This window comes from Pongo abelii, chromosome 9 (genome assembly GCF_028885655.2).
Source record: "Pongo abelii isolate AG06213 chromosome 9, NHGRI_mPonAbe1-v2.0_pri, whole genome shotgun sequence".
Taxonomy (NCBI): Eukaryota; Metazoa; Chordata; class Mammalia; order Primates; family Hominidae; genus Pongo; species Pongo abelii.
The window spans coordinates 11,898,078-11,923,327 of record NC_071994.2 but is presented as its reverse complement, the minus strand read 5'-3'; the positions used below and the strand labels follow the sequence as shown (position 1 = coordinate 11,923,327).

The window sequence follows — 25,250 nt, the reverse complement described above, 5'->3', positions numbered from 1 at the left end:
TCTCCACTCGCTGCCTACGCCCTTCGACGCTCCCACCCAGAAATGATGACATGGCTAGTGAGGCTGACAGTCTTGCTGTAATTGGGAGAAAACGGGCTGCAGCACATTTGGCAGATTGAGAGTCACCAGCAGCCAATGTCGGGGGTTGTGCAGGCAGCTGAAGGGCTCAGGGCTCCCTGCCTCACATGGTGAAAGAGGAAGAAAGAGGTCAATTGGGAAAATTGGTCCCTGGGGCTGCTTCCTCTCTTCACTCACAGGAAGGTGGATAAGGGCATCATCTCCCTTTGCTGCCAACACTTCCTTTGGGAGAGGCTGGAGAGGGTTTATAAAAATCTCCTAGTGGAAACAACCTCCCCCACTGGCCCCCAGCTGGCCTCTGCTCCCTTCCAGTCACTTCACAGTGGAGTTCAAATCTAGAACCCTGTGTGTTTCATAGGCCTGAGGGTGGTGGGGGAAAACAGGGTGGCCAGAGGCAAGGGGTGGGGGATCAGGGGCAGTGGCCATTCTTAGCAGTTCCAGGGAAACAGGGCCTTTCTCCCAAGTACCCTGCACAGGCTCAGTGGCAGCACTGGCCACTTGCCTTCCCAGGAAGGTCCCAAACCCCCACAGAGTGCCTCATAGTAGAGAGGGTTCAAGCAAGGAAGACCACAAAGATGATGAAGAAGACAATGAGGATGAGGAAGATTTTGACCATGAGCCACCGGTTGGAGGTGACTGACTGGAAGTACTTGAGGATCTCTGAATGGGCGGCCTCAACGTCCAGCTGGGCTCCTAGCACGTTCTCGTCGATCCTGGGGACAAGGCCGGGAGAAGAGGAAACAAAAGGACACTGGATTAAAAAGAATGCTGTTGAAGTCCATTTATTGACATGGAAAGATGGTCACAATATGATCCCATTCTTATATATATTTGTGTAAAGAAAAGACTTTGGAAGGATACTATAAACAAGTTATTTCTGGTTTGAAAACCAACTCTGCCATTTATTAGCTTAAGACTCTAAGTTAGTCTAACTTCAAGCTTCATTTTCCTCACCGGCAAAATGAGGATAACCCAAACCCTACCTTCTCTCAGGCTACTGTCAGTCTTCAATGAGTTAGTATAAAGTCCCTAACCCCCAAGAGCCCCGGAAATGTCAGTTACAATTTTTGCTCGTCAGTATTTACATTTTTATCTGGTGAGTATGTATTATATTTATTGTAAGGGGAAAAATGTTCACAGATCATTACAGTCAGGAAATCATGGTTCTGAGTGAAAAAAGAAAACGTAATGACATGGACAGGAAGTCAGGGGATAAAAAAAGCTCTATGGCCAACCATGGTGGCTCAGGCCAGTAATCCCAGCACTTTGGGAGGCTGAGGTGGGCAGATGGCTTGAGCTCACAAGTTTGAGACCAGCCTAGGCAACATGGCAAAACCCCATCTCTGCAAAACATACAAAAATTAGCTGGGTGTGGTGGTGTGACCCTATAGTCCCAGCTACTCGGGAGGCTGAGGTGGGAGGATAGCTTGAACCCAGGAGGTTGAGGAGCTTGATGCTGCAGTGAGATTGTGCCACTGCACTCCAGCATGGGTGACATAGCAAGACTGCCTCGGGGGAAAAAAAAAAAAAACCACCAAAGAAAAAAGGTATATGGACCCTAGTTTTGGCCAGGCTGTAATCCCAGCACTTTGGTAGGCCCAGGCAGGAGGATCACTTGAGCCTAGGAGTTGGAGACCAGCTTGAACAACATGGTAAGACACTGTCTCTATTAAAAAAAAAAAAAAAATTAAATAAGTATATCAGAGGATGTGAGTAGATTACATGCAAATATGATAAGATTTTATGGGACTTGAGGATGCATGGATTTTGGTTTCCTCTGGGGCTCTTGGAGCCAATGCCCCATAATACCAAGGGATGAGTGTGCTTAGTCTGATAGTTAGCACCTTGAACAAGTGATTCAATTGACATCAGCAGTAAAGGGATAATCTCATCAAGTGCCTACTAATGTAATCATCGCAGCAAAAGCATTTAACCTAATTTAATCAATGTTAGATTTAATTTAACATTGAACAAAAAAAGTTGATGTCATGAAAAATAAGACAAAAGGCACACTGAAGACACATCAAATACAAAATGTGAATCTTCCTGGGTCTTAAATTGAAAGAAAAAAAAAATAAAAACTTTTGTTTTAAATATCAGATGGGGGCCGGACATGGTGGCTCACGCCTGTAATCCAGCACTTTGGGAGGCCGAGGCAGGCCGATCATGAAGTCAGGAGATCGAGACCATTCAGGCTAACACGGTGAAACCCCATCTCTACTAAAAATACAAAAAATTAGCGAGGCATGGTGGCGGGCACCTGTAGTTCTGGCTATTCGGGAGGCTGAGGCAGGAGAACGGCGTGAACCCGGGAGGTGGAGCTTGCAGTGAGCCGAGATCGTGCCACTGCACTCCAGCCTGGGTGACAGAGCGAGACTCCATCTCAAAAAAAAAAAAAATCAGATGGGGAAACGTGAACATGGGCTGATAACTGGATCATGTTGGAGAACTGTTAATTTTCTTAGCTTGAAAATGACATTATAGGCAGGGCGTGGTGGCTCACACCTGTAATCCCAGCACTTTGGGAGGCCAAGGTGGGTGGATCACGAGGTCAGGAGATCGAGACCATCCTGGCTAACATGGTGAAACCCCGTCTCTACTAAAAATACAAAATATTAGCCAGGCGTGGTGGCGGGCGCCTGTAGTCCCAGCTACTCAGGAGGCTGAGGCAGGAGAATGGTGTGAACCTGGGAGGCAGAGCTTGCAGTGAGTGGGGATTGCGCCACTGCACTCCAGCCTGGGAAACAGAGCAAGACTCCGTCTCAAAAAAAAAAAAAAGAAAAAGAAAATGACATTATGGCTGTTCAGGAGAATGCCTTATTCTTAGCATGCTGTAGTATCTAGGGATAAAACAGCATGAAATTTGCACCTACTTTCAAATAATTTGGCAAAAGAAAGAGGGGAAAGGCTGAGCATGGTGGCTCACGCGGATAATCCCAGCATTCTGGGAGGCTGAGGCGGGCGGATCACAAGTTCAGGGGTTTGAGACCCGCCTGACCAACATGGTGAAAACCTGTCTCTACTAAAAATACAAAAATTAGCTGGATGTGGTGACGTGCTGTAACCCCAGCTACTCAGGAGGCTGAGGCAGGAGAACCACTTGAACCCGGGAGGCGGAGATTGCAGTGAGCTGAGATCTCGCACCACTGCACTCCAATCTGGGTGACAGAGCAAGACTCCGTCTCAAAAAAAAAAAAAAAAAAAAAAAAAAAAGAGGAGAAAAAAAGTGATAAAATGTTAACAATTGGTGGCCAGATCTGGCCCATGCCTGTAATCCCAGCACTTTGGGAAGCCAAGGTGGCTGGACTGCTTGAGTTCAGGAGTTCAAGAACAGCCTGGAGAATATAGGAGACTCTGTCTCTACAAAAAAATTTAAAAATTAGCTGGACATGGTGGCATGCACCTGTTATCCCAGCTACTGGGGAGGCTGAGGTGTGGGGATCACTTATGCCCAGGTGTTTGAGGCTGCAGTGAGCCATTATTGCGCTACTGCACTATAGCCTGAGTGACAGAGTGTCACCTTGTCTCAAAAGAAAAGAAAAAAACAAACATGAAAACAAAAAAAGTGAGTGACTACAGGTGAAAGGAATATGAGTGTTTATTGTGCTATCCTCCCAACTTTTCTGTAGTTTGAATATTTTATGAGGTGAAAAGGAAAATGACTGAGCAACATTAGATCAGTGGTTTTCACACCTTAGGAAAAATAAGAATCACCTGTTGAATTCTCAAATATAAAAATTCTCAAGTGTCACAACCAGAAATTCTAGGTTGGGGCCCAAGAATCTGCATCCCAAAACACTTCAGACTTAAATCAGTGGTTTCTAGAGCAAGTGCTGAAACCCAGATCCACTGGCATGCAGGGAGGAAGCATATGAATGTCTACACATATTTTAAAGATTGCATCCTTTCATAAATTTATTTTGTATATGGCTGCCCATAAATTCTACTTCCTTATTTCCCTTTTATGCTCCAACATACTGTAAAATTGCTAGTGAACCAGTCCACTGAAAATACTGGCACTGATCCAATTAATTCAAGCCCCTCCTGACTCAAACACATCCTTACCTCAAACTTTCTTTCCCAGGAGCAAGGAGAAATAACCACTCCTTAAAATTCCTCTACCCCAAGTTCTAAGGACACATTTCTCTCTCTGCTTTCTTCTCTCATCTTCCTCAACCTTCCTCCTCAGTCTGGCCAGATTCTTCCCTTCTCTACATATCCCCTGACTACATGGGGGATCTGTCCTGACCTTTTTTTCACTTTACCTAGTCTCTGGGTGGTCTATGCCCAGGGTTTCACCAAGAGGCCACTGTCCTAAGTCCTTACCTCTAGCACTGCCTTCTCTTCCAAACATCAGAACATGAAATGCCCTACTAAACTTTGTCATTTAGCTGTCCCATGAAGTCTGAGGCACTCAGCACATCCAGAACAAACCTAATTCTCACCCAGCATCAATCCACTTGCTTCTTCTTATGTTCTCTCCCTGATACCGAATTTCTTGCTGTGACACACAGGTCATCTGTGACCTGGCCTTGCCTCTCACCACTCCCCTAGCCATGCTGAATAATTCTGCACTCCTGAATCTACCAAGTTCTTTCTCATTTCTGTGCTGTTTTTTCCTCACATGGAACAGCTTCTCCTTTCCCCTTTTTGGGCTGGCATTCCCTTCAAGTCTTAGCTTGGTATCACTTCTGCGAAGGCCCCTAGGCCCCATCTAGGAGCAGTACCTACTCTGAGTTCTCTCATCCCCTTTTTTTTTTTTTTTTTTAATAGAGACGGGGTCTCTGTGTTGCACAGGCTGTCTTGAACTGCTGGCCTCAAGTAATCCTGCCTCAGCCTCCCAAAGTGCTAGGACTACAGGGATGAGCCACCGCACCCAGCCTCATCCCCTTCTCTTTTTGCCCTATCATACTGAGCTGTCACTGTCAACTTATGTCTCTCCTACTAGTGAGCTCCAGGAGGACCAGAATGGTCTTTCACCCTTTTATCCTCAGACCCAGCAGGATTAGCTCACAGCAGCAACAAATGTTTGCTAAACCAATGAGCAAACACATGCTAACAGTGAAAAATACTTATGACACTGTTTCAAGGAAGACTAGAATGTAAAGTTGCCTATATGCTATAACTTTATTTTAGATGTATATAGATTGAGGAAAGAACTCAAATATCTTTTTTTCTTTTTTTTTTTTGAGATGGAGTTTCGCTCTTGTTGCCCAGGCTGGAGTGCAATGGTGCGATCTCAGCTCACAGCAACCTCTGCCTCCCGGGTTCAAACCATTCTCCTGCCTCAGCCTCTGGAGTAGCTGGGATTACATGCATGCGCCACCATGCCCGGCTAATTTTGTATTTTTAGTAGAGGCGGGGTTTCTCCATGTTGGTCAGGCTGGTCTCAAACTCTGGACCTCAGATGATCCGCCCGCCTCGGCCTCCCAAAGTGCTGGGATTACAGGCGTGAGCCACTGCGCCCGGCCCTCCATATCTTTTATAATTCTGTTTCTCTGACTCTACAATAACATTCTTTTTTTTTTTTGGAAACGGAGTCTTGCTCTGTTGCCCAGGCTGGAGTGCAGTGGCGTGATCTGGGCTCACTGCAAGCTCCACCTCCTGGGTTCACGCCATTCTCCTGCCTCAGCCTCCCGAGTAGCTGGGACTACAGGCGCTGGCCACCACACCCGGCTAATTTTTTTGTATTTTTTTTAGTAGAGATGTGGTTTCACCGTGTTAGCCAGGATGGTCTAGATCTCCTGACCTCATGATTCGCCCGTCTAGGCCTCCCAAAGAGCTGGGATTACAGGCGTGAGCCACCACACCCAGACTTAATATTCTAATGTTCAAAATACAACATAGCTCAAGGAGCTATGGTGTTTATGGCCTAACTCTGCAAGGGGTTCCCTAGGTCTCAGCTGAAATAGATAAAAATCAGTCAATTAGGCCGGGCGCGGTGGCTCACGCCTGTAATCCCAGCACTTTGGGAGGTCAAGGTGGGCGGATCACGAGGTCTAGGAATTCGAGACCAGCCTGGCCAATATGGTGACACCCCCATCTCTACTAAAAATACAAAAATTAGCCGGACGTGGTGGCTCGCGCCTGTAGTCCCAGCTACTTGGGAGGCTGAGGCAGAAGAATCATTTGAACCCAGGAGGCGGAGGTTGCCACTGCACTCCAGCCTGGGTGACAGAGTGAGACTCCGTCTCAAAAAAAAAAAAAAAAAAAAATCAGTCAATTATTAGCCAGACATGGTGGCGCATGCCTGTAATCCCAGCTACTTGGGAGGCTGAGGCAGGAGAATCGCTTGAACCTGGGAAGCAGGGGTTGCAGTGAGCCAAGATCGTGCCACTGCACTGCAGCCTGGGTGACAGAGTGAGACTGTCTCAAACAAACAATAACAACAACAAAAATCAGTCAATTCTCCTGACTCTAGGATCAAGACAGCTGTACTCACAGTACCTTATAAATGGCTGGTGCTCAACATATAGTAGTTGAATAAACAAACTTTCTTTTAATCAGTGGTTCCCAAACCTGGATGCTCATCAGAACCCCCTATGGAATTTGTAAAAATGAAGCTGCCTGAAAGCCCACTCCATTCACATCTCTCGAATCAGAATCTCCAAGTGTTTTCTTTTACCTTGGCCAATTAAATGTGTGAGGCTGCTTGGTGGATTGATGTTCAGAAACCGGCTTTATACAAATGTAGGTGCTCACTCAGTTTCACATGATCAACAACGTAGGGTAAAAGCACTCTGCTAGATACCGTGGGGAATAAAGATCAATCAGGGTTGGACCCCGGCTAAAGGGATAAGAGCAAGTGGGCAGGAGTGGATTCCTAAAACCTCCTACACCTCCTCTCCCCTATCCTCTCCTCTACTGGCTTTTCTTCTTAATAAGCTGAGAAGACTAAAGTGGTCTGAAGATAAATGCCGCTCCACCCCTAGCATTGCTACGATAGCCTCTGTCTTCCCACCTATCGCCAGCTCCTCTTAGAGCCAAGCCTCGATTTATGCCCTGGAGCCCACTTCCTTTCACCTTCTCAAGGACATCATTTCAAGAATTCTCCCATCTTTCTCCTATATTATCATTTTTAAATTTATCTGTTGCATCATTCCCATTGGCATGCAAACATACCTTTATTTTTTCTCAGCCTTTTAAACCCTCTAGGCTCCCACCAGACATATTTGAACAACTTGAGCACTCACAATAATCATTGCCCTAACTAATAATAAGACAAACAATACATTAAAACCTATAATTAAAGCCTATAGTGATGCTCAGAAAAGAGAAAGAATTTAATTAATTTACTTGAGATGGAGTTTCACTCTTGTTGCTCAGGATGAAGTGCAATGGCACGACCCTGGCTCACTGCAACCTCCACCTCCTGGGTTCAAGCAATTTTCGTGCCTCAGCCTCCCAAGTAGCTAGGATTACAGGCATGCACCACCACGCCCTAATTTTGTATTTTTGGCAGAGATGGGTTTCACCATGTTGATCAGCCTGGTCTTGAACTCCTGACCTTAGGTGATCCACCCACTTCTGCCTCCCAAAGTGCTGGGATTACACGTGTGAGCCACCGCACCTGGGACTCTTCCTTTTTTTTTTTTTTTTTGAGATGGAGTCTCACTCTGTTGCCCAGGCTGGAGTGCAATGGTGCGATCTCGGCTCACCCAACTTCCGCATCCCGGGTTCAAGAGATTCTCCTGCCTCAGCATGCCAAATAGCTGGGATTACAGGCATGCGCCACCACACCCAGCTAATTTTGTTTTTTTTTGTTTTGTTTTGAGACGGAGTTTCGCTCTTGTTGCCCAGGCTGGAGTGCAATGGCGCAATCTTGGCTCACCGCAACCACCGCCTCCCGGGTTCAAGTGATTCTCCTGCATGCGCCACCACGCTCAGCAAATTTTGTATTTTTAGTAGAAACGGGGTTTCTCCGTGTTGGTCAGGCTGGTCTCCAGCTCCTGACCTCAGGTGATCTGCCCACCTTGGCCTCCCAAAGTGCTAGGATTACAGGTGTGAGCCACCATGCCTGGCTTTCTGATTTAATTTTTAAAAAGCTATTAAACAGTTTGGGGACAACTGGGAAAATGTAAACACTCACTGGATATCACATAATATTAGGAAATAGTTAATTCTAACAGATCGGATAACTGGGTGTCTTTTTTTTTTTTTTTTGAGATGGAGTCTTGCTCTGTTGCCAGGCCAGAGTGCAGTGGTACGATCTCGGCTCACTGAAACCTACACCTCCCAGGTTCAAGTGATTCTCCTGCCTCAGCCTCCCGAGTAGCTGGGACTACAGGCACGCACCACCATGCCCAGTTAATTTTTCTGTTTTCAGTAGAGATGGGGTTTCACCATGTTGGCCAGGATGGTCTTGATCTCTTGACCTCGTGATCCACCCACCTCGGCCTCCCAAAGTACTGGGATTACAGGCATGAGCCACCGCGCCCAGCCAACTGGGCGTGGTTTTTATTTTATTTATTTTTTATTTTTTAGGACAGAGTCTCGCTCTGTCATAACACTCACTGGATAATACATAATATTAGGAAATCATTAATTTTCACAGACATAACTGGGTGTTTTGAGAGAGTATCACTCTGTTGTGAGTGACACTCACTGAATAATACATAATATTAGGAAATCGTTAATTTTCACAGATAGGATAACTGGGTGTGGTTTTTTTTTTTTAATTTTTTGACACAGTCTCGTTCTGTAGCCCAGGCTGGAGTGCAGTGGCACAATCTCGGCTTACTGCAACCTCTGCCTCCCAGGTTCAAGCACTTTTCCTGCCTCAGCCTCCCAATTAGCTGGGACCACAGGCATGCACCACTATGCCCAGCTAATTTTTGTATTTTTAGTAGAGACGGGGTTTCTCCATGTTGGCCAGGCTGGTCTCAAACTCCTGACCTCAGGTGATCCGCCCACTTTGGCCTCCTGAAGTACTAGGATTACAGATGTGAGCCACTGCGCCCAGTCCGTTTTTTATTTTTTTATTTAATTTTTAAATTTTATTCTAGTTTCAGGGGTACATGTGTAGGTTGGTTCTATAAATAAATTGCGTCTTGGGGCTTGGTATATGTATTATCTCATCACCCAGGTAATAAAAAATACGGGAAGCTTCACAAATTTGTGCCATCCATGTGCAGAGGCCATGCTAACCTCTGTATTATTCAAATTTTAATATATATCCTGCTGAAGTGAGTACGGGATGTGGTTTTTAAAGAGAATTTGTGTATTCTTAGGAGATGCATGTTAAAATATTTAAAGATTAAGTATCATGATATCAGCAACCTACTGTGAAATGGTTCAGAAAAATAAAGATAAAGCTAATCTGGCCAACTGTTAACTGTTGAATGTAGGTTGCAGCTATATTAATGTTTATTATGGTTCTTTCAACTTACTGGTAAACTTAAAATTTTTCTTTTAAAAAATTTTTTAGAGACAGGGTCTCACTCTATTGCCCAGGCCGTAGTACAATGGCACCATCATAGCTTATTGTAACCTCCTACTCCTAGACTTAAGTGATCTTTTCCGCTGAGCCTCCTAAATAGCTAGGACTACAGGCACGTCACCATGCCAGGCTAATTTTTCATTTTCTTGGAGAGATAGGGTCTTGCTATGTTGTCTAGGTTGGTCCCGAACTTCTGGCCTCAAGCGATCCTCCCGCCTTGAACTCCCAGAGCACTAGGATTACAGGTGTAAGCTACTTTGCCTAACCCCCAAATTTTCATAGAAAAAAACAAAAAAAGAAAACTTCTGATTAACTTCCTCCTATCAGCTATTACTTCATTTCCTTTCTCCATTTTGAAGCAAAACTCTTAGAGCTGTCCATTCTCCATCCTGGCTAACATGGTGAAACCCGCCTTTACTGAAAAAAAAAAAAAGGAAGAATTAGCTGGGTAAGGGTGTGGTGGTACATGCCTGTACTCGGGAGGCTGAGGAAAGAGAATCGCTTGAACCCGGGAGGCGAAGGTTGCAGTGAGCCGAGATTGCGCCACTGCACTCCAGCCTGGCGACAGAGCAAGACTCTGTCTTAAAAAAAAAAGAAAGAAAGAAAGAAAGAGCTGTCTATTCATCTATTCCTACTCTTTCTAATTGCTCTCTCTCATTCTTGTTTGTTTTTCTGTTTTGAGACAGAGTCTTGCTCTGTCACTCAGGCTGGAGTGCAGTGGCGGGATCTCGGCTCACTGCAACCTCAGCCTCCTGGGGATGACAGGCACACACCACCACGCCCAGGTAATTTTTTGTATTTTCAGTGGAGATGGGGTTTCACCATGTTGCCCAGGCTGGTCTTGAACTCCTGGCCTCAAGGGATCCACCTGCCTCAGCCTCCCAAAGTGCTAGGATTACAGGCAAGAGCCACCATGGCTAGCCTCATTCTCTCTTAAACGCCACTGCATTCGAGCTTTTGCTCCCATCCCTCTATTGAATCTGACTCAAAGTCACCAACGACATCTACATTGCTGAATCCAATGACTATTTCTCACTCCTCGAGGCTCTGCTTCCAGTAATGCCTGGGTACCTCCTATTATACCAATCATTCCATAAATTACATAAACCACAGAGGTAATACAAAAAACAATGATCTTAGTTCAGCCAAGTTAACTGCCTGTGAAAACAAAAAAGTCAACATTCTTTATAGAAACATAACATAATCCAGAATCTTCATAATATATCAATTATAACACGCACGATAAAATCCTCAATTAGTAGATATACAATGAAACAGGGAACTGTGACCCATACAGAAAAGGCAATTAATGGCACTATCCCTAGAATAATCCAGATGATGAGAATTAAATTTTAAGGCAGCTATTATAACTGAGGGAAAATATGCTTGTACTCACTAAGAAGGTAGTAAATCACAGCAGAGAAACAATCTCTAAAAAAGAACCAAGTGTAAATTTGAAACTGAAAATTATCTAAAAAAATTCACCAAATGGGCTTAACAGCAGATTGACCTGAAAATATACATACAATAAATATAAATTTATTATATAAGACATGTATCTGGAAACATATATATGTATATATTTCCAGATGGTAAGGACAGAGGCAGAAAAATGTTTAAAGTAATAATAGCCAAATACTTCCTAAATTTAAAGACAAATTTACACATAAAAGAAACTCAGAGGCTGGGCGTGGTGGCTCACCCCTATAATCCCAGCACTTTGGGTGCCCGAGGTGGGCGGATCACCTGAGGTCAGTAGTTTGAGACCAGACTGCCCAACATGGCAAAACCCCATCTCTCCTAAAAATATAAAAAATTAGCCACGCGTGATGGTGGGCACCTGTAATCCCAGCTACTCAGGAGGCTGAGGCAGGAGAATCGCTTGAATCCAGGAGGCGGAGGTTCCAGTGAGCCAAGATCGCACCACTGCATGCCGGCCTGGATGACAAGAGCGAAACTCCATCTCAAAAAAAAAAAAAAAAAAAAAAAGACATGATAGGGCCAGGTGCTGTGGCTCATGCTGTGATCCCAGCATTTTGGGAGGCGGAAGTGGGAGGATCACTTGAGGTCAGGAGTTCAAGACCAGCCTGGCCAACATAGTGAAACCCCATCTCTACTAAAAATACAAAAAAAAATTAGCTGGGTATGCTGGTGGGTGCCTGTAATCCCAGCTACTCAGTAAGCTGAGGCACAAGAATCGCTTGAACCCAGGAGGTGGAGGCTGCAATGAGCCGAGATCGCACCACTGCACTCCAGCCTAGGCAACAAGAGCAAAAACTCCGTCTCAGGGAAAAAATAAATAAATAAATAAATCTGTATGAGCCAGGCACATCGGGAGGTCAAGGTGGGAAGATTTCTTGAGCCCAGGAGTTTGAGACCTGCCTGGGCAACATGTGAGATCCTCATCTCTACCAAAAAAAAAAAAAGAAAAAAAATCAGCCTGGTGTGGTGGTGTATGCCTGTAGCCCCAGCTACTCAGAGGAGGCTGAGGTGGGAGGTCAAGGCAGCAGTGAGCCATGATCGTGCCACTTGCACTCCAGCCTGGGCAAGAGAGTGAGACCCTGTCTCAGGAAAAAATAAAAAGTTAAAAAAAAAAGAAAAAAACAATTGTATATCCAGAATTCTATATCCAGAGAAAACATCCTTCAAAAATGAAGGTGAGGACAGGCGCGGTGGCTCACGCCTATAATCCCAGCACTTTGGGAGACCGAGGCAGACAGATCACGAGGTCAGGAGATCGAGACCATTCTGGCTAACACGGTGAAACCCCGTCTCTACTAAAAATACAAAAAAAATTAGCCAGGTGTGGTGGTGGGCGCCTGTAGTCCCAGCTACTCGGGAGGCTGAGGCAGGAGAATGGCATGAACCCAGGAGGCAGAGCTTGCAGTAAGCCGAGATCGCGCCACTGCACTCCAGCCTAGGCAACAGAGTGAGAGACTCTGTCTCAAAAAATAAAAATAAAAAAAAAAAAAGAAGGTGAAAAAAGTTTAGTTTTGATTTAGTGAAAAAGATTTCAGTTTTCAGATGAAAGAAAACTGAAAGAAATTGTTGTCAGCAGATCTCCACTACAAAAAAAATACCAAAGGAAGTGCTTCTTCAGGATAAAGGGAAGAGATACCAGCGGGAAACTTAGATCTATTCAAGGAGGAATGAAGAACACTGAAGATGGTAAATATGTGAGTACTATTACCATGTCTTCCTCTTAATTTCTTTAAAATACATTTAACTTTTTAATACTTTTTTTTTTTTTGAGACAGGGTGTTGCTGTCACCCAGGCTGGAGTACAGTGGCCCAGTCTCTGCTCACTGCAACCTCCGCCCCCGGGGCTCAGGAGATCCTCCTGCCTCAGACTTCCCAGTAGCTGGGACCAGGAAGTGCACCACCATGCCCAGCTTGTGTTTTTGTTTTTGTTTTTTGAGAGTTTTGCTCTTGCTGCCCAGGTTGGAATGCAATGGCACGATCTCGACTCACTGCAACCTCCGCCTCTAAGGTTAAAGTGATTCTCCCACCTCTGGCTCCTGAGTAGCTGGGATTACAGGCATGTGTCACCATGCCCAGATATATATATATATATTTTTTTGTATTTTTAGTTGAGATGGGGTTTCACCATTTTGGCCAAGCAGGTCTCAAACTCCTGAACCTCAAATGATCCACCCGCCTCAACCTCCCAAAGTGTTAGGAATACAGGCATGAGCCACCGCTCCCAGGCCAGTAAGTGGAGATGTTGAACAGGAATATGCATATATGGAGTTTAGGAGACAGGTCTGGGATGGAGATTAAAATATGGGCAGAACTGGCCGGGCGCGGTGGCTCATGCCTGTAATCCCAGAACTTTGGGAGGCCGAGGCAGACGGATCACAAGGTCAGGAGATCGAGACCATCTTGGCTAACATGGTGAAACCCTGCCTCTACTAAAAATACAAAAATTAGCTGGGTGTGATGGCGGGAGCCTGTAGTACCAGCTACTCAGGAGGCTGAGGCAGGAGAATGGCGTGAACCCGGGAGGTGGAGCTTGCAGTGAGCCGAGATCGCGCCACTGCACTCCAGCCTGGGTAACACGGCAAGACTCTGTCTCAAAAAAAAAAAAACCACACACAAAAAAACGGCAGAATCTGTCCAGGTGTGGTGGCTCACATATGTAATCCCAGCACTTTTGGAGGCCAAGGTGGGAAGATCACTTGAGGCCAGCTGTAATTTTTAATAAGGTTGGATTTAGGGCTGCCATTTTACTATTTTCTTTTCTTTTTATTTTTTTTTGAGATGGAATCTCGCTCTGTTGCCCAGGCTGGAGGGCAGTGGCGCGATCTCAGCTCACTGCTCCGCCTCCTGGTTCACACCATTCTCCTGCCTCAGCCACCCAAGCAGCTGGGACTACAGTTACCTGCCACCACGCCCGGCTAATTTTTTGTATTTTTAGTAGAGATGGGGTTTCACCATGTTAGCCAGGATGGTCTCGATCTCCTGACCTCGTGATCCGCCTGCCTTGGCCTCCCAAAGTGTTGGGATTACAGGTGTGAGCCACCGCGCCCGGCACTATTTTCTATTTTTCTCTTTTTTGTTTCTCTGTTTATCCTCTCTTGTCCTTCTTTTGAATTAATTGAAATTTTGATTAAAATTCTATTTCCATTTCAATTTGGTTGTTGCTCTTCTTGCTATATGTTATAGTCGAGTTTCTGTTTTATTTCAATGGTTGCTCTAAGTATTACAATATACCTTATTAACTTTTCACAGCCTACTTCACATAAACTGTCAAAATCGGCCAGGTGCGGTGGCTCACACCTACAATCCCAGCACTTTGGGAGGCCGAGGCAGGCAGATCACAAGGTCAAGAGATCAAGACCATCCTGGCCAACATGGTGAAACCCTGTCTCCACTAAAAATACAAAAATTAGCTGGGCGTGGTGGTGGGCGCCTATAATCCCAGCTACTCGGGAGGCTCAGGCAGGAGAATTACTTGAACCTGGGAGGTGGAGGCTGCAGTGACCTGAGCTGGAGCCACTGCACTCTAGCCTGGCAACAGAGCAAAACTCCATTTAAAAAAAAAAAAAAAAAAAAAAAAAAAAAAAAAACCTGTCAAAATCTTGAAACCCTCTTGCTTCATCCTTTATTCTACAGTTAAATTTGTTGCATCTACGTACTTTACAAATCCCAGAGTACACACTATTATAATTTTTGTTTCAAAGTTAAATGTGGCCAGGCGCGGTGGCTCACATCTGTAATCCCAGCACTTTGGGAGGCCGAAGTGGGCGGCCTGCCTGAGGTCGGGAGGTCAAGACCAGCCTGGCCAACATGGTGAAACCCCAACTCTGCTAAAAATACAAAAATTAGCTGGGAGTGGTGTGGGTGCATGTAATCCCAGCTACTCGGGAGGCTGAGGCAGGAGAACTGCTTGAACCTGGAGGTGGCAGTGAGGCAAGAGGTGCCATTGCACTCCAGCCTGGACAAGAGTGAAACTCCACCTCAAAAGTAAATAAATAAATAAAAATAAAATTAACGCCGGGCATGGTGGCTCATGCCTGTAATCCCAGCACTTTGGGAGGCTGAAGTGGGCAGATCATGACGTCAAGAGATTAAGACCATCCTGGCCAACATGGTGAAACCCTGTCTCTACTAAAAATACAAAAATTAGCTGGGCGTGGTCTCGCGCACTTGCAGTCCCAGCTACTCAGGAGGCTGAGGCAGGAGAACCACTTGGACCCAGGAGGCAGAGGTTGCAGTGGGCCGAGATTCTGCCACTGCATTCCAGCCTGGCGACAGAGTGAGACTCCATCTCAAAAATAAAAATAAATAAATAAATACATGCATAAATAAATAAAGTTAAATGTATTTGGCCAGTTGTGATGGCTCACACCTGTAATCCCAGCACTTTGGGAGGCCAAGGTGGACAGGTTACTTGAGGCCAAGGTGGACAGGTTACTTGAGGCCAGGAGTCCAAGACCAGCCTGGCCAATGTGGCAAAACTCTGTCTCTACTAAAAATACAAAAAGTAGCCTGGCATGGCGGTGCACACCTGTGGTCCCAGGTACTCGGGAGACTGAGGCATGAGAATCACTTGAACCTAGGAGGTGGAGGTTGCAGTGAGCCAAGATCGTGCCACTGCACTCCAGCCTGGGCGACACAGCAAGGCTCTGTCTCAAACACAGAAAAACTAACCCCTGCAATGGCTCCCTATGTCACTCAGAGTAAAAGCTAAAGCCTACCAATGGTCCTAAGAGGTCTCACAGGTCCCCTCCGACCACACCTTGTACAACTCTCTTCCTCACTGATCCCAGCTGCAGTAGTTTCTGCTGTCCTTTAACTCATCAGACATATTGTCACCTGCAGGCCTTTGCCAGGGTCTATGTAGCTAATTTCCTCACCTTCTCCCAAGTATGATGCCACCTTCTTAATAGGGCCTACCTCCCTCCAAACCTGGCACTCCTGATTAGTTTATCCTGTGTTGACTGTCTTTTTTTTTTTTTTTTTGGCATTTACGACTTTTTTTTTTTTAACATACTATTTATTTATTATGACTTTTTCACATCTATCTCCCTATTAGGATACACGTTCCACAAGGGCAAGGATTTTGTCTCTTTTGTCCACTGCTATATTCCCATAACTGACTGACTAAATGCTAAGCACCACAGAGAAGGAGCAGATAAAACCTCTTGTAGTAGCAGGAGGCACCAGAGGAACAGAGAGGCCAGCCCATTGTTGGGCCTCTGCCTACATCCCTCCAGTACACCCTGTACTTCTCTATCCCTGTTCATTACTTTCTAGCCACGCAGGCCTTCTTGATTCTTCCTATGGTGAGACTGTCCCATCACAAGGCTTTGCTCTAGCTGTCTCCTTGGCCTAGAACACTCTCTCTTCTTTGCCTGGCTGGATCCCTCTTGACATTCAAGTCTCTGCTTAAATGTCACGTCTTCAGAGCAGCATTCCCTACCACACAATCTGATATACCTACTTAGTCACGTTCTTATTTTTTTTGAGATGGGGTCTCGCTCTGTCACTCAGGCTGGAGCGCAGTGGTTCCATCATGGCTCACTGCAGCCTCGACCTCCCATGCTTAAGTCATCCTCCCGCCTCAGCCTCCCAAGTAGCTAGAACCACAGGCACGCGCAACCACGTCCAGCTAATTTTTTTATTTTTGTAGAGATAGGGTTTTACCATGTTGCCCAGGCTGGTCTCAAACTCCTGAGTTCAAGTGACTGTGTGGACCTCCCAAAGTGCTGGAATTACAGGTGTAAGCCACCGTACCCATCCTTTACTTTCTTAACCCATCGTCCTATTTTAACTCTGTATACAGCCTTTATTACTCCCTGAAATTTTGTGGGTCAATTTTTTATTTTTATTTTTTTGACACAGAATCTGGCTCTGTCACCCAGGCTGGAGTGCAGTGGCACGATCTTGGCTCACTGCAACCTCTGCCTCCCAGGTTCAAGCCATCCTCCCACTTCAGCCTCTCAAGTGGTTGGGACTACGGGCCCGTGCCACCATGCCCAGCTAGTTTTTGTATTTTTTTGTAGAGACGGGGTCTCACTTTGTTGCCCAAACTGGTCTTGAATTCCTGAACTCAAGTGATCTGCCTTGCTCAGCCTCCCAAAGTGCTGCCTATGGGATTACAGGTATGAGCCACCGTGCCAGCCTTGTCAGTTCTTTTCCACAGCTGTCCTCATCTGCCCTATCAAATTCCATACACTTACACATGCTACAAAGCAGCTCCAGACAGACTTTACTGTCCTACTTGCCACTGTATCTCCCGCACCTGCAACAGTGTCTCACATGAACAGGTACTCAATAAATACTTGTTGGGTGGATGGAAGCAGGTGAACTGGGTCCCATGGGTGGGCAGAATTCACTCTATCTTCCAAAGGGCATCAAGCAGTCCCTGGGGACTTTAAGATGCCAATCCACGGGGAAGAGAAAGCTCCTCTGTTTGGGGCGAGAGAATGTGTCTCACCTCTGAATGGTTTCCTCTTGTTCCTTAACCATGTGTGCCAACTGCTGAAAGATGGAGCCCAGCTCAACAATTGTCGACTCAATGTTCTGCATGGTGTCTGCCCGACTCTGGATGTAGGAATCCTTCAGGAGAGGGAGAGAGCACATGAACACCATCAGCTTCTTCAGGGTCAGACCTGCATTTTTACAACCCTCCCAGCTTGCTATTCTGCCCATGGCACACTCCAAACACTCTCTTGGGAACCACAGAGGATAATGGAGAAGCTGATTCTCCCTAGTTCAGAGCCTGGGTACCTGCTCGTCAATGAGCTGCAGCTGCTGGCTGGTCCGAGAGTCCATCATGTCGATGGCGACATCCTTGGAGGCATGGGACTCTGCCCCCAAAACCACAGCACCACCCCCTGGGGGAGAAAACAGGATGTGGCACACCTTAACAGTGAAAAGCAAGTTCAAAGCCCACATGCTCTGGGTTTGAATCCCAGCTCTGGCACTTACTAGCCTTGTGACCCTGGACAGGTCATTTAACCTCTCTGAGCCTCAGTTTCCTCACCTGTAAAATGGGGGATAATAATAGTTGCTTTCTCAAAGGGTGGTTGTGAAAATTAAATGAGAGAATGTGAATAAAGGTAAGTGTACAAAAAAAATTAGAAATTATCATTATTCTGAATATAACTGAATTCACCCCAACAGTGAGAATGTGGGAGTCTAAATGTGGATCACAAATCTCAACCATCTGATTCGGCCTCTGAGAGATAAAGCCTAGAAAATTCCTTGACCCTCCACTCTCCTACCCAACCCGTGCCTTTAGAGGATGCCATCACAACCAGAGTAAGTAACCTTACCTCCCGGGGCTTCCCATTTTACCTGTGACTTACCCAGGTGGTTAGGGGCAAGGGGCAGGGCTGACACAGGTGCCCGGGAGAACTGCTCTCTCCGGCTCCTCTGCTGCTTCAGGTTCTGGGGTTGGGGAAAAACGCAAAGGACCTGAAGCCACTAGAAAGCAGGCGTGTTAAAGAGACTCCCACCACTGGCCCCACGACCCTGTAGAACGTGTCCCTTCTTCATTTCCCTGTTGGATCTTTACCCCCATATTCCCACCCTCCTACGCAGATGGTTCTCACCTCTGTCCTCACTTCTAAAACCGATTTGAAGTCATTGGACATAGAAGCCAGTTTCGACTAGAAGAAAAGGAGAGAGGGTCAACCAAAGAAGACTCCACATTCTTCCCCTTTGCCTCCCTCCCTTCCTCCCCAGGTCCCACCTGCAAGGAGACCACAATGGTGTTGGAGTGGGTCTGCAGGTGCCGGCCACTCTGGCTGCCCTTGGCCCTCACGAAATCCTGGAGCTGAGCAATTTGTTTGTTGAGGCTATTGATGTCCTGATAAAAGAGTCCACGGAAAAACAAAGTATTAGCCAAGGAGTCCTCAGTCAGCATCTCTCACGATGGCCATCTCTGGTAGGAAAGGCAAGGTGGAAGTTACTAGCCAGAGTGACAGTATCTCAGACAGTCCGACCAGATGGGCCTGCTAGGATTTTCCAAGGTCTAGTGTTTGCTCTGGCTCAGTCCCTGCAGAGAAGAGCTAGAAAGAGGCAAAGTAGGCCTTCATCCATTTGTAAATAACTTGTTTACTCCTCTAGCCTACTGCCCTGCTCCATTCTGTGAGGCCATGCTCTTGGCCACAGAACCCTTTCAAAGGCCAAAATCTTGGGTCTAGGGCATGACCAATAAAGCCCCCGGACAGTACTCAGGAAAAGGGAAGAGTCAAAGGCACTGTAGTTTCGAGAGGCATCAACAGAACTATTTTCATACACACAATTCCTCAGTGGCTAATGTCTGTAAACCCAGCACTTTGAGAGGCCAAGGCAGGCAGATCATGAGGTCAAGAGATTGAGACCATCCTGGCCAACATGGTGAAATGCTATCTCTACTAAAAATACAAAAAATTAGCTGGGTGTGGTGTCGCGCGCCTATAGTCCCAGCTACTTGGGATGCTGAGGCAAAAGAATCATTTTGAACCTGGGAGGTGGAGGTTGCAGTGAGCCTAGATTGCGCCACTGCACTCCAGCCTGGCGACAGAGTGAGACTCCGTCTTAAAAAAAAAAAGTTATTATTGGCCTGGCGCGGTGGCTCATGCCTGTAATCCCAGCACTTTGAGAGGCTGAGGTAGGCGGATCACCTGAGGTCAGGAGTTTGAGACCAGCCTGACCAACGTGGAGAAACCCCGTCTCTACTAAAAATACAAAATTAGCCGGGCACGGTGGCATGTGCCTGTAATCCCAGCTATTCGGGAGGCTGAGGCAGGGGAGTCACTTGAACCCAGGAGACAGAGGTTGCAGTGAGCTGAGATCGCACCACTGTACTCTAGCCTGAGCAACAGGAGTGAAACTCTGTCTCAAAAAATAATAATAAATAAATAAATAAAATAAAAGTTACTACTACAATCGAGTGCAGTGGCTCACACCCGTAATCCCAGCACTTTGGGAGGCCAAGATGGGCGGCTCACTTGAGGTCAGGAGTTCGAGACCAGCCTGGCCAACATGGTGAAACTCCATCTCTACTAAAGATAAAACAATTAGCCAGTCATTGGTGGCGGGTGCCTGTAGTCCCAGCTACTGGGGAGGCTGAGGCAGGAGAATCGCTTGCACCTGGGAGGTGGAGATTGCAGTGAGCCAAGATCACACCATTGCACTCCAGCCTGGGTGAAAGAGCAAAACTCTGTCTCAAAAAAAAAAAAAAAAAAAAAATTATCCAGGAATGAGGGCATGTCCCTGTAGTCTCTACCACTCAGGAGGCTCAGGCTGGAGGACAGCTTGAGCCCAGGAGTTAAGAGCTGCAATAAGCTAGGTCACACCACTACACTCCAGACTGGTCAATACAGTGAGACCCCCTCTCTAAAAAAAGAAACTTGCTCTGGGTCCCCATGGCAATGGAAAATGACAGGAAGACAGAAGTGATCTGATTGGAATGCTGGGCTCTCCTGATGGCTAGCAGCTCACCTGTTTGATGATATATGTTAGCTCTTCAATTTCCACTGCTTTATCATCAAAGAGGGACTTGCGCTTTGCCACTACAGAGACAAACAAGAAGCCACAACGGGTGAGGTCAAGGACAAAGCTCAGGAAATATAGCCCTCAGCCCTCTTTGATTTACTGCCCCACTTCTGAAAGACCCCAAGAACACTCACAGATTGTCAGCTTCTCCAGCTTGGCAAATGTGTTGCTAAGGTCTTTCCCAATGCGCCTGCAAATGACCACTAGTGAGACTGTGGGAAAGGGCGGGAGGCCTTTTCCCACATAAGCTCCAGCACAACCAATCCCAGACTTCACAGCCAAGGCCACTGATCGCAAGTCTACTTTTCTTCAGACATTATATCACCCCACCAGAAAGCTTCTCCCAACTCACTTGGCCATGAGGGTGAATTCACTGCGTTGTCGGACAGCACGCAAAGCCGGCTTATTTGTCTGGATTCCATTCTGAAAAGCAATGGCAGGAGGTGACAACTTTAGTCCTCCCTTCCCCAGTTCCAGCTTTCACTCTTCCTGAGATGTCCGCTAACCTATCTCTAGTACTGGTGGCATCCATCAGATGATCTAGATTTATGAGTGGTAGTTGTTTAGAGTCCAGATTTGAAGAGCAGGTAGACCTGAGTTCAAATATTGACTCACCACTTACTAGCTGGGGGATTTGGGGCGAGTTACTTAAAACATTCTATATCTCTACTTCCTCTTCTATAAAATGAAGAAAATCCACACATCTCCTATTGTTGCTAAGGTTAAATAACAAAAAGGCTGAAAAGTACTTCAGTCAACTACCTGGTACATAGTAAGCACTAAATAAATGGTATCTAGTATTGCCATTCTATTCCTCAAGTCAGGAAATCAATAAGGATGATCGCAAAGCTCTTGGAGATCATATAGAAGAGCAGCTTTACCATGAGCTGAAAAACACTTCTTTATAACTTTTCTATTTTTGAGACAGGGTCTCACTCTGTCTCCCAGGTTGGAATATAGTAGCATGATCATAACTTACTGCGGCCTCGACATCCTGGGCTCAAGCGATCCTCCAACTTCAGCCTCCCAAGTAGCTGGTACTACAGGGCACACCACTACACCTAGCTAATTTTTAACTTTTTGTAGAGATAGGGTCTTGCTATATTGCCCAGGCTGGTCTTGAACTCCTAGGCTCACGCAATCCTCCCACCTCAGCCTCCCAAAGTGCTGGGATTACAGGTGTCAGCCAGGATGCCCAGCCATCAGTAAAAATATTTAAAAATACAGTTACTGGGTGGGTGACAGAGCGAGACTCCGTCTCAAAAAATAAATAAATAAATACAGTTACTTGGCCGGGTGCAGTGGCTCACGCCTGTAATCCAGCATTTTGGGAGGCCGAGGCGAGCAGATCACAAGGTCAAGAGACAGAGACCATCCTGGCGAACATGGTGAAACCCCGTCTCTACTAAAAATACAAAAATTAGCTGGGTGTGGTGGCACCCGCCTGTAATCCCAGCTACTTGGGAGGCTAAGGCAGGAGAATTGCTTGAACCCAGAGGCGGAGGCTGCAGTGAACTCAGATCATGTCACTGCACTCCAGCCTGGCAACAAAGAGAGACTCTGTCTCAAAAACAAACAAACAAACAAAAAATGCTTACTCGGGTCCCACTGGGATTGTTGAAAAAAACACATCCGGCTGGGCGTGGTGGCTCACGCTTGCAATCCCAGCACTTTGGAAGGCTGAGGTGGGCAGATCACCTGAGGTCAGGAGTTTGGGACCAGCCTGACCAACATGGAGAAACCCCGTCTCTACTAAAAATACAAAATTAGCCAGGCGTGGTGGCACATGTCTATAATCCCAGCTACTTGGGAGGCTGAGGCAGGAGAATCACTGGAACCCGGGAGGCGGAGGTTGCAGTGAGCTAAGATCGTGCCATTGCACTACAGCCTGGGCAACAAGAGCGAAATTCCCATCTCAAAAATAAATAAATAAATAAATAAATAAAAAGCACTCCCAAATTTTTTTTTAAGAGGAGCTGAGTACAGTGGCTGACACCTGTAATCCCAGCACTTTGAGAAGATAAAGCAGACGGATCACTTGAGCCCAGAAGTTCGAGACCAGCCTGGGCAACATGGTAAAACCCCATCTCTACTAACAAAACAGAAATTAGCCAGACGTGGTGGCACATGCCTATAATCCTAGCTACTGAGGAGCCTGAGGCAGGAGGGTTGCTTGAGCCCGGGAGGGCAGATGTTGCAGTGAGATGAGATAGAACCATTGCACTCCAGCCTTGGTGACAGAGTGAGACCCTGTTTCCTAAAAACGAGAGAGAGAGGCCGGGTGTGGTGACTCATACCTGTAATCCCAGCACTTTGGGAGACTGAGGAGGGCAGATCACCTCAGGTCAGGAGTTCAAGACCAGCCTGACTGACATGGTGAAACCCCATCTCTCCTAAAAAAAAATACAAAAATTAGCCGGGCATGGTGACGGGCAGCTGTAATCCCAGCTACTCGAGAGGCTGAGGCAGGAGAATCGCTTGAACCCAGGAAGAGGAGGTTGCAGTGAGCCGAGATTGCGCCACTGCACTCCAGTCTGGGCGACAAGAGTGAAATTCCTTCTCAAAATAAAAATAAAAAAAAAAAGAGGAAGACACTGGGCCTCGCTCAGCCTTCTAAGTAGCTGGGACTACAGGCACATGCCACCACGTCCAGCTTTTTTTTTTTTTTTTCCTTGTAGAGACAGGGTCTTGCTTTGTTGCTCCTGCTGGTCTCTAACTCCTGGCCTCAAGTGATCCTCTGGCCTAGGCCTCCCAAAGTGCTGGAATTACAGATATGAGCCACCACATCCAGCCCTAAGTGATTTTGATACAAATTACTGATCTAGGGCCAGGTGTGGTGTCCAAACCAACCTGGGCAACATAGTGAGACACTGCCTGTACGAAAAAATTTTAAAATTAGCTGGGTGGTGCATCCATGTAGTCCCAGCTGCTCAGGAGGCTAAGGAAAGAGGATCCCTTGAGTCTAGGAGTTCCAGACTGCAGTGAGCTATCATCATGCCACTACACTCCAGCCTGTTGACCGAGTTGAAAAACAGATCTCAAAACAAAACAAAAACAACAAATTACTTACCTAGAAAATGTCCCTAATCTTACAGAGATAAAAACTAAGATGTAACTACATTAACTAATTTTCTCATGGTTACAGAGCAAACTTATGGTAGAAGTATATTGGAAAATTCAAGGTGCATGTTTCTCAGCTAAAGTCTCTTCCTAGAACTTGTTCCTTATTCACACCAATTATATTGCAGCCAAGTAGTCTCTGAAGTACTCCCTCCAGAATAGCAATCCTGCCCTCCAAGGGATTCCTCATAAAAAAAAGTCTAAGTCCTTGCCCCTAGTTAGCCAGCCAACCTCTTCTCTGTTGCTTATAGCAGACCCTATAGGCCCCATCCAAGCCTATCAGTTCCATCAGGTACCCCCCAAAATTACTTCAGTTAACAGTGGTGGAGCACAGTCCTTCCTAGATTTGAGTAAGGCTCACTCCTCGCCTTTTCCACTCCAGGTCCTTACCTGACGGGTCTGCAGCGACTTGCAGGCAGACAGAAACTCCTGGGTCCGATCCCGGCAGGACATGGTGTCGGGAGGGGGAGGGACGAGGGCCACTGGGGGGGGCAGAGGGGCGATGTCGCTGCTGCTACTGCCAACAGTTGCAGGGGACAGGACCTGTGTCTTTGAGAGACCCAGGTAGACACCCTGATCCGTGTTCTTAGACCCGTAGCGTTTCCGCGGGATCATTGAGACGCATAACCTCGGACTGTTGTGGAGGGGAGAGTGTCATTCCCCAGGCAGCTTCTTTCCCCAAACTCCCCCGCCTCACTCCAATCAACAGATCCTCGAGCCCTTTCTGCACTTCTCATGGACTTTCGTGCCCAAGACGCTCGCAAATCCTGGGGCGGGCTAGCAGCGGAAAGGGCCCCGCTTTTCCCCTGTCCCAAGTCGAACCCGCTTCAGATTCTTCTTCCAACTTGGCTCTGGCGGCCAGAGCGCGGGCCGGGTACCCTGAAGCAGAGACAGGGCCAGAGGCAACCCCGTGGTCCTGAGACTGAGGCCCGGCCCGTGTAACTGCCCCGGGCCCTAACCCAGCCCCTTCGTTTCCGCGGTTTCCTTCGGCCCCTCAGGGAGGGCCGGTGACGGACCTCCAAAGACCGACACACTTCGGTGGGCGGAGGGGGAAACCTCTGGGTGTTTATTTGAAACAGGAAGTCCCACCCCCCGCCCAAGGTCCGCCTTCTGGAAGACTTCAACCACTCATTAGCTAAGGCCGACGTCTCTCTCAACAGAGGCTTTCCTGATTGGACGGCAAGGAATTCGCTCGCCCGGAGCCGGGCCGGCAGGACTTGCCCGCTCGCCCGATTCCCTTCCCCCCGTCAGTCGTCGCCCCCGTAAAACCACTGCCCCAGAGCTGACACGGCGGCCAGATCTCCTCTTAAAGCGAATCTTACCTCCCCTCTGCCGCCTGCCGCCGCCGCCACTTCCAATCTCCCCGGCCGTCACTGCCTCCTCCCCGAGCACTGAAGCCGCCGAAACCCGACCAAAGACTGGAAGCGGCCACGTCACCTACACGTAACCCCACCCCCAGTGACGAGGGGGCGGTCCCACGCATTTCAAGCCCGGCGACTCGAAAGACACGCCCCACACCCAAACGCAAGAGCGATCCCGCCCTCCCATTGGCTAAGGCGCCACCGTGACCCCGCCCCAGAGTACTACAGCAGGCGCTCAGGGGGCTGGGCCCGCCTCCGGG

At 47.1% G+C, this 25,250-nt stretch overlaps 1 protein-coding gene, 1 long non-coding RNA gene and 1 other non-coding gene across 9 annotated transcripts; 1 reads left to right on the top strand and 2 right to left on the bottom strand.

Moving 5' to 3' along the window:
* Nucleotides 1–58: 58 nt before the first annotated feature.
* Nucleotides 59–25,101, bottom strand: STX5 (syntaxin 5). Of its 6 annotated transcripts, none has more exons than XM_003777732.5 (11): nucleotides 24,952–25,101; nucleotides 24,020–24,263; nucleotides 20,862–20,932; nucleotides 20,644–20,699; nucleotides 20,456–20,526; nucleotides 18,720–18,836; nucleotides 18,580–18,636; nucleotides 18,334–18,415; nucleotides 17,753–17,859; nucleotides 17,460–17,581; nucleotides 59–829 (listed from the first exon to the last, which is right to left on the bottom strand). In XM_003777732.5, exons 2-11 carry the CDS (start codon nucleotides 24,242–24,244, stop codon nucleotides 772–774), a joined length of 966 nt encoding a protein of 321 aa, XP_003777780.2. In that variant the 5' UTR covers nucleotides 24,245–24,263; nucleotides 24,952–25,101; the 3' UTR covers nucleotides 59–771. The 6 variants fall into 6 exon arrangements, with proteins under 6 accessions (XP_003777780.2, XP_002821683.2, XP_009244501.2 ...); XM_002821637.6 differs by having other exon boundaries at nucleotides 59–791; nucleotides 24,952–25,100; XM_009246226.4 differs by having other exon boundaries at nucleotides 59–791; nucleotides 24,020–24,111; nucleotides 24,952–25,062.
* On the top strand, nucleotides 787–18,826 carry LOC129048580 (uncharacterized). Of its 2 annotated transcripts, none has more exons than XR_008511018.1 (5): nucleotides 787–1,174; nucleotides 12,576–12,693; nucleotides 17,026–17,627; nucleotides 18,149–18,286; nucleotides 18,569–18,826. It is a non-coding gene; the product is annotated as an uncharacterized LOC129048580 (long non-coding RNA). The 2 variants fall into 2 exon arrangements; XR_008511019.2 differs by having other exon boundaries at nucleotides 17,026–17,124; nucleotides 18,569–18,726.
* Nucleotides 9,170–9,271, bottom strand: LOC112135590 (U6 spliceosomal RNA). Its single transcript, XR_002916853.1, has one exon. It is a non-coding gene; the product is annotated as a U6 spliceosomal RNA (small nuclear RNA).
* Nucleotides 25,102–25,250: the final 149 nt, after the last annotated feature.

What these genes read in the sequence shown, in the direction of transcription:
- STX5 (XM_002821637.6), bottom strand. Translation starts at nt 24,244, where the DNA reads ATGATCCCGCGGAAACGCTACGGGTCTAAGAACACGGATCAGGGTGTC. An exon ending in CCATTGTGGTCTCCTTGCAG is followed by an intron (nt 18,637 to 18,719) that starts GTGGGACCTGGG and finishes CTTTTCTTCTAG; the next exon opens with TCGAAACTGGCTTCTATGTC. An exon ending in CAAGAGGAAACCATTCAGAG is followed by an intron (nt 792 to 17,459) that starts GTGAGACACATT and finishes CCTTGTCCCCAG; the next exon opens with GATCGACGAGAACGTGCTAG.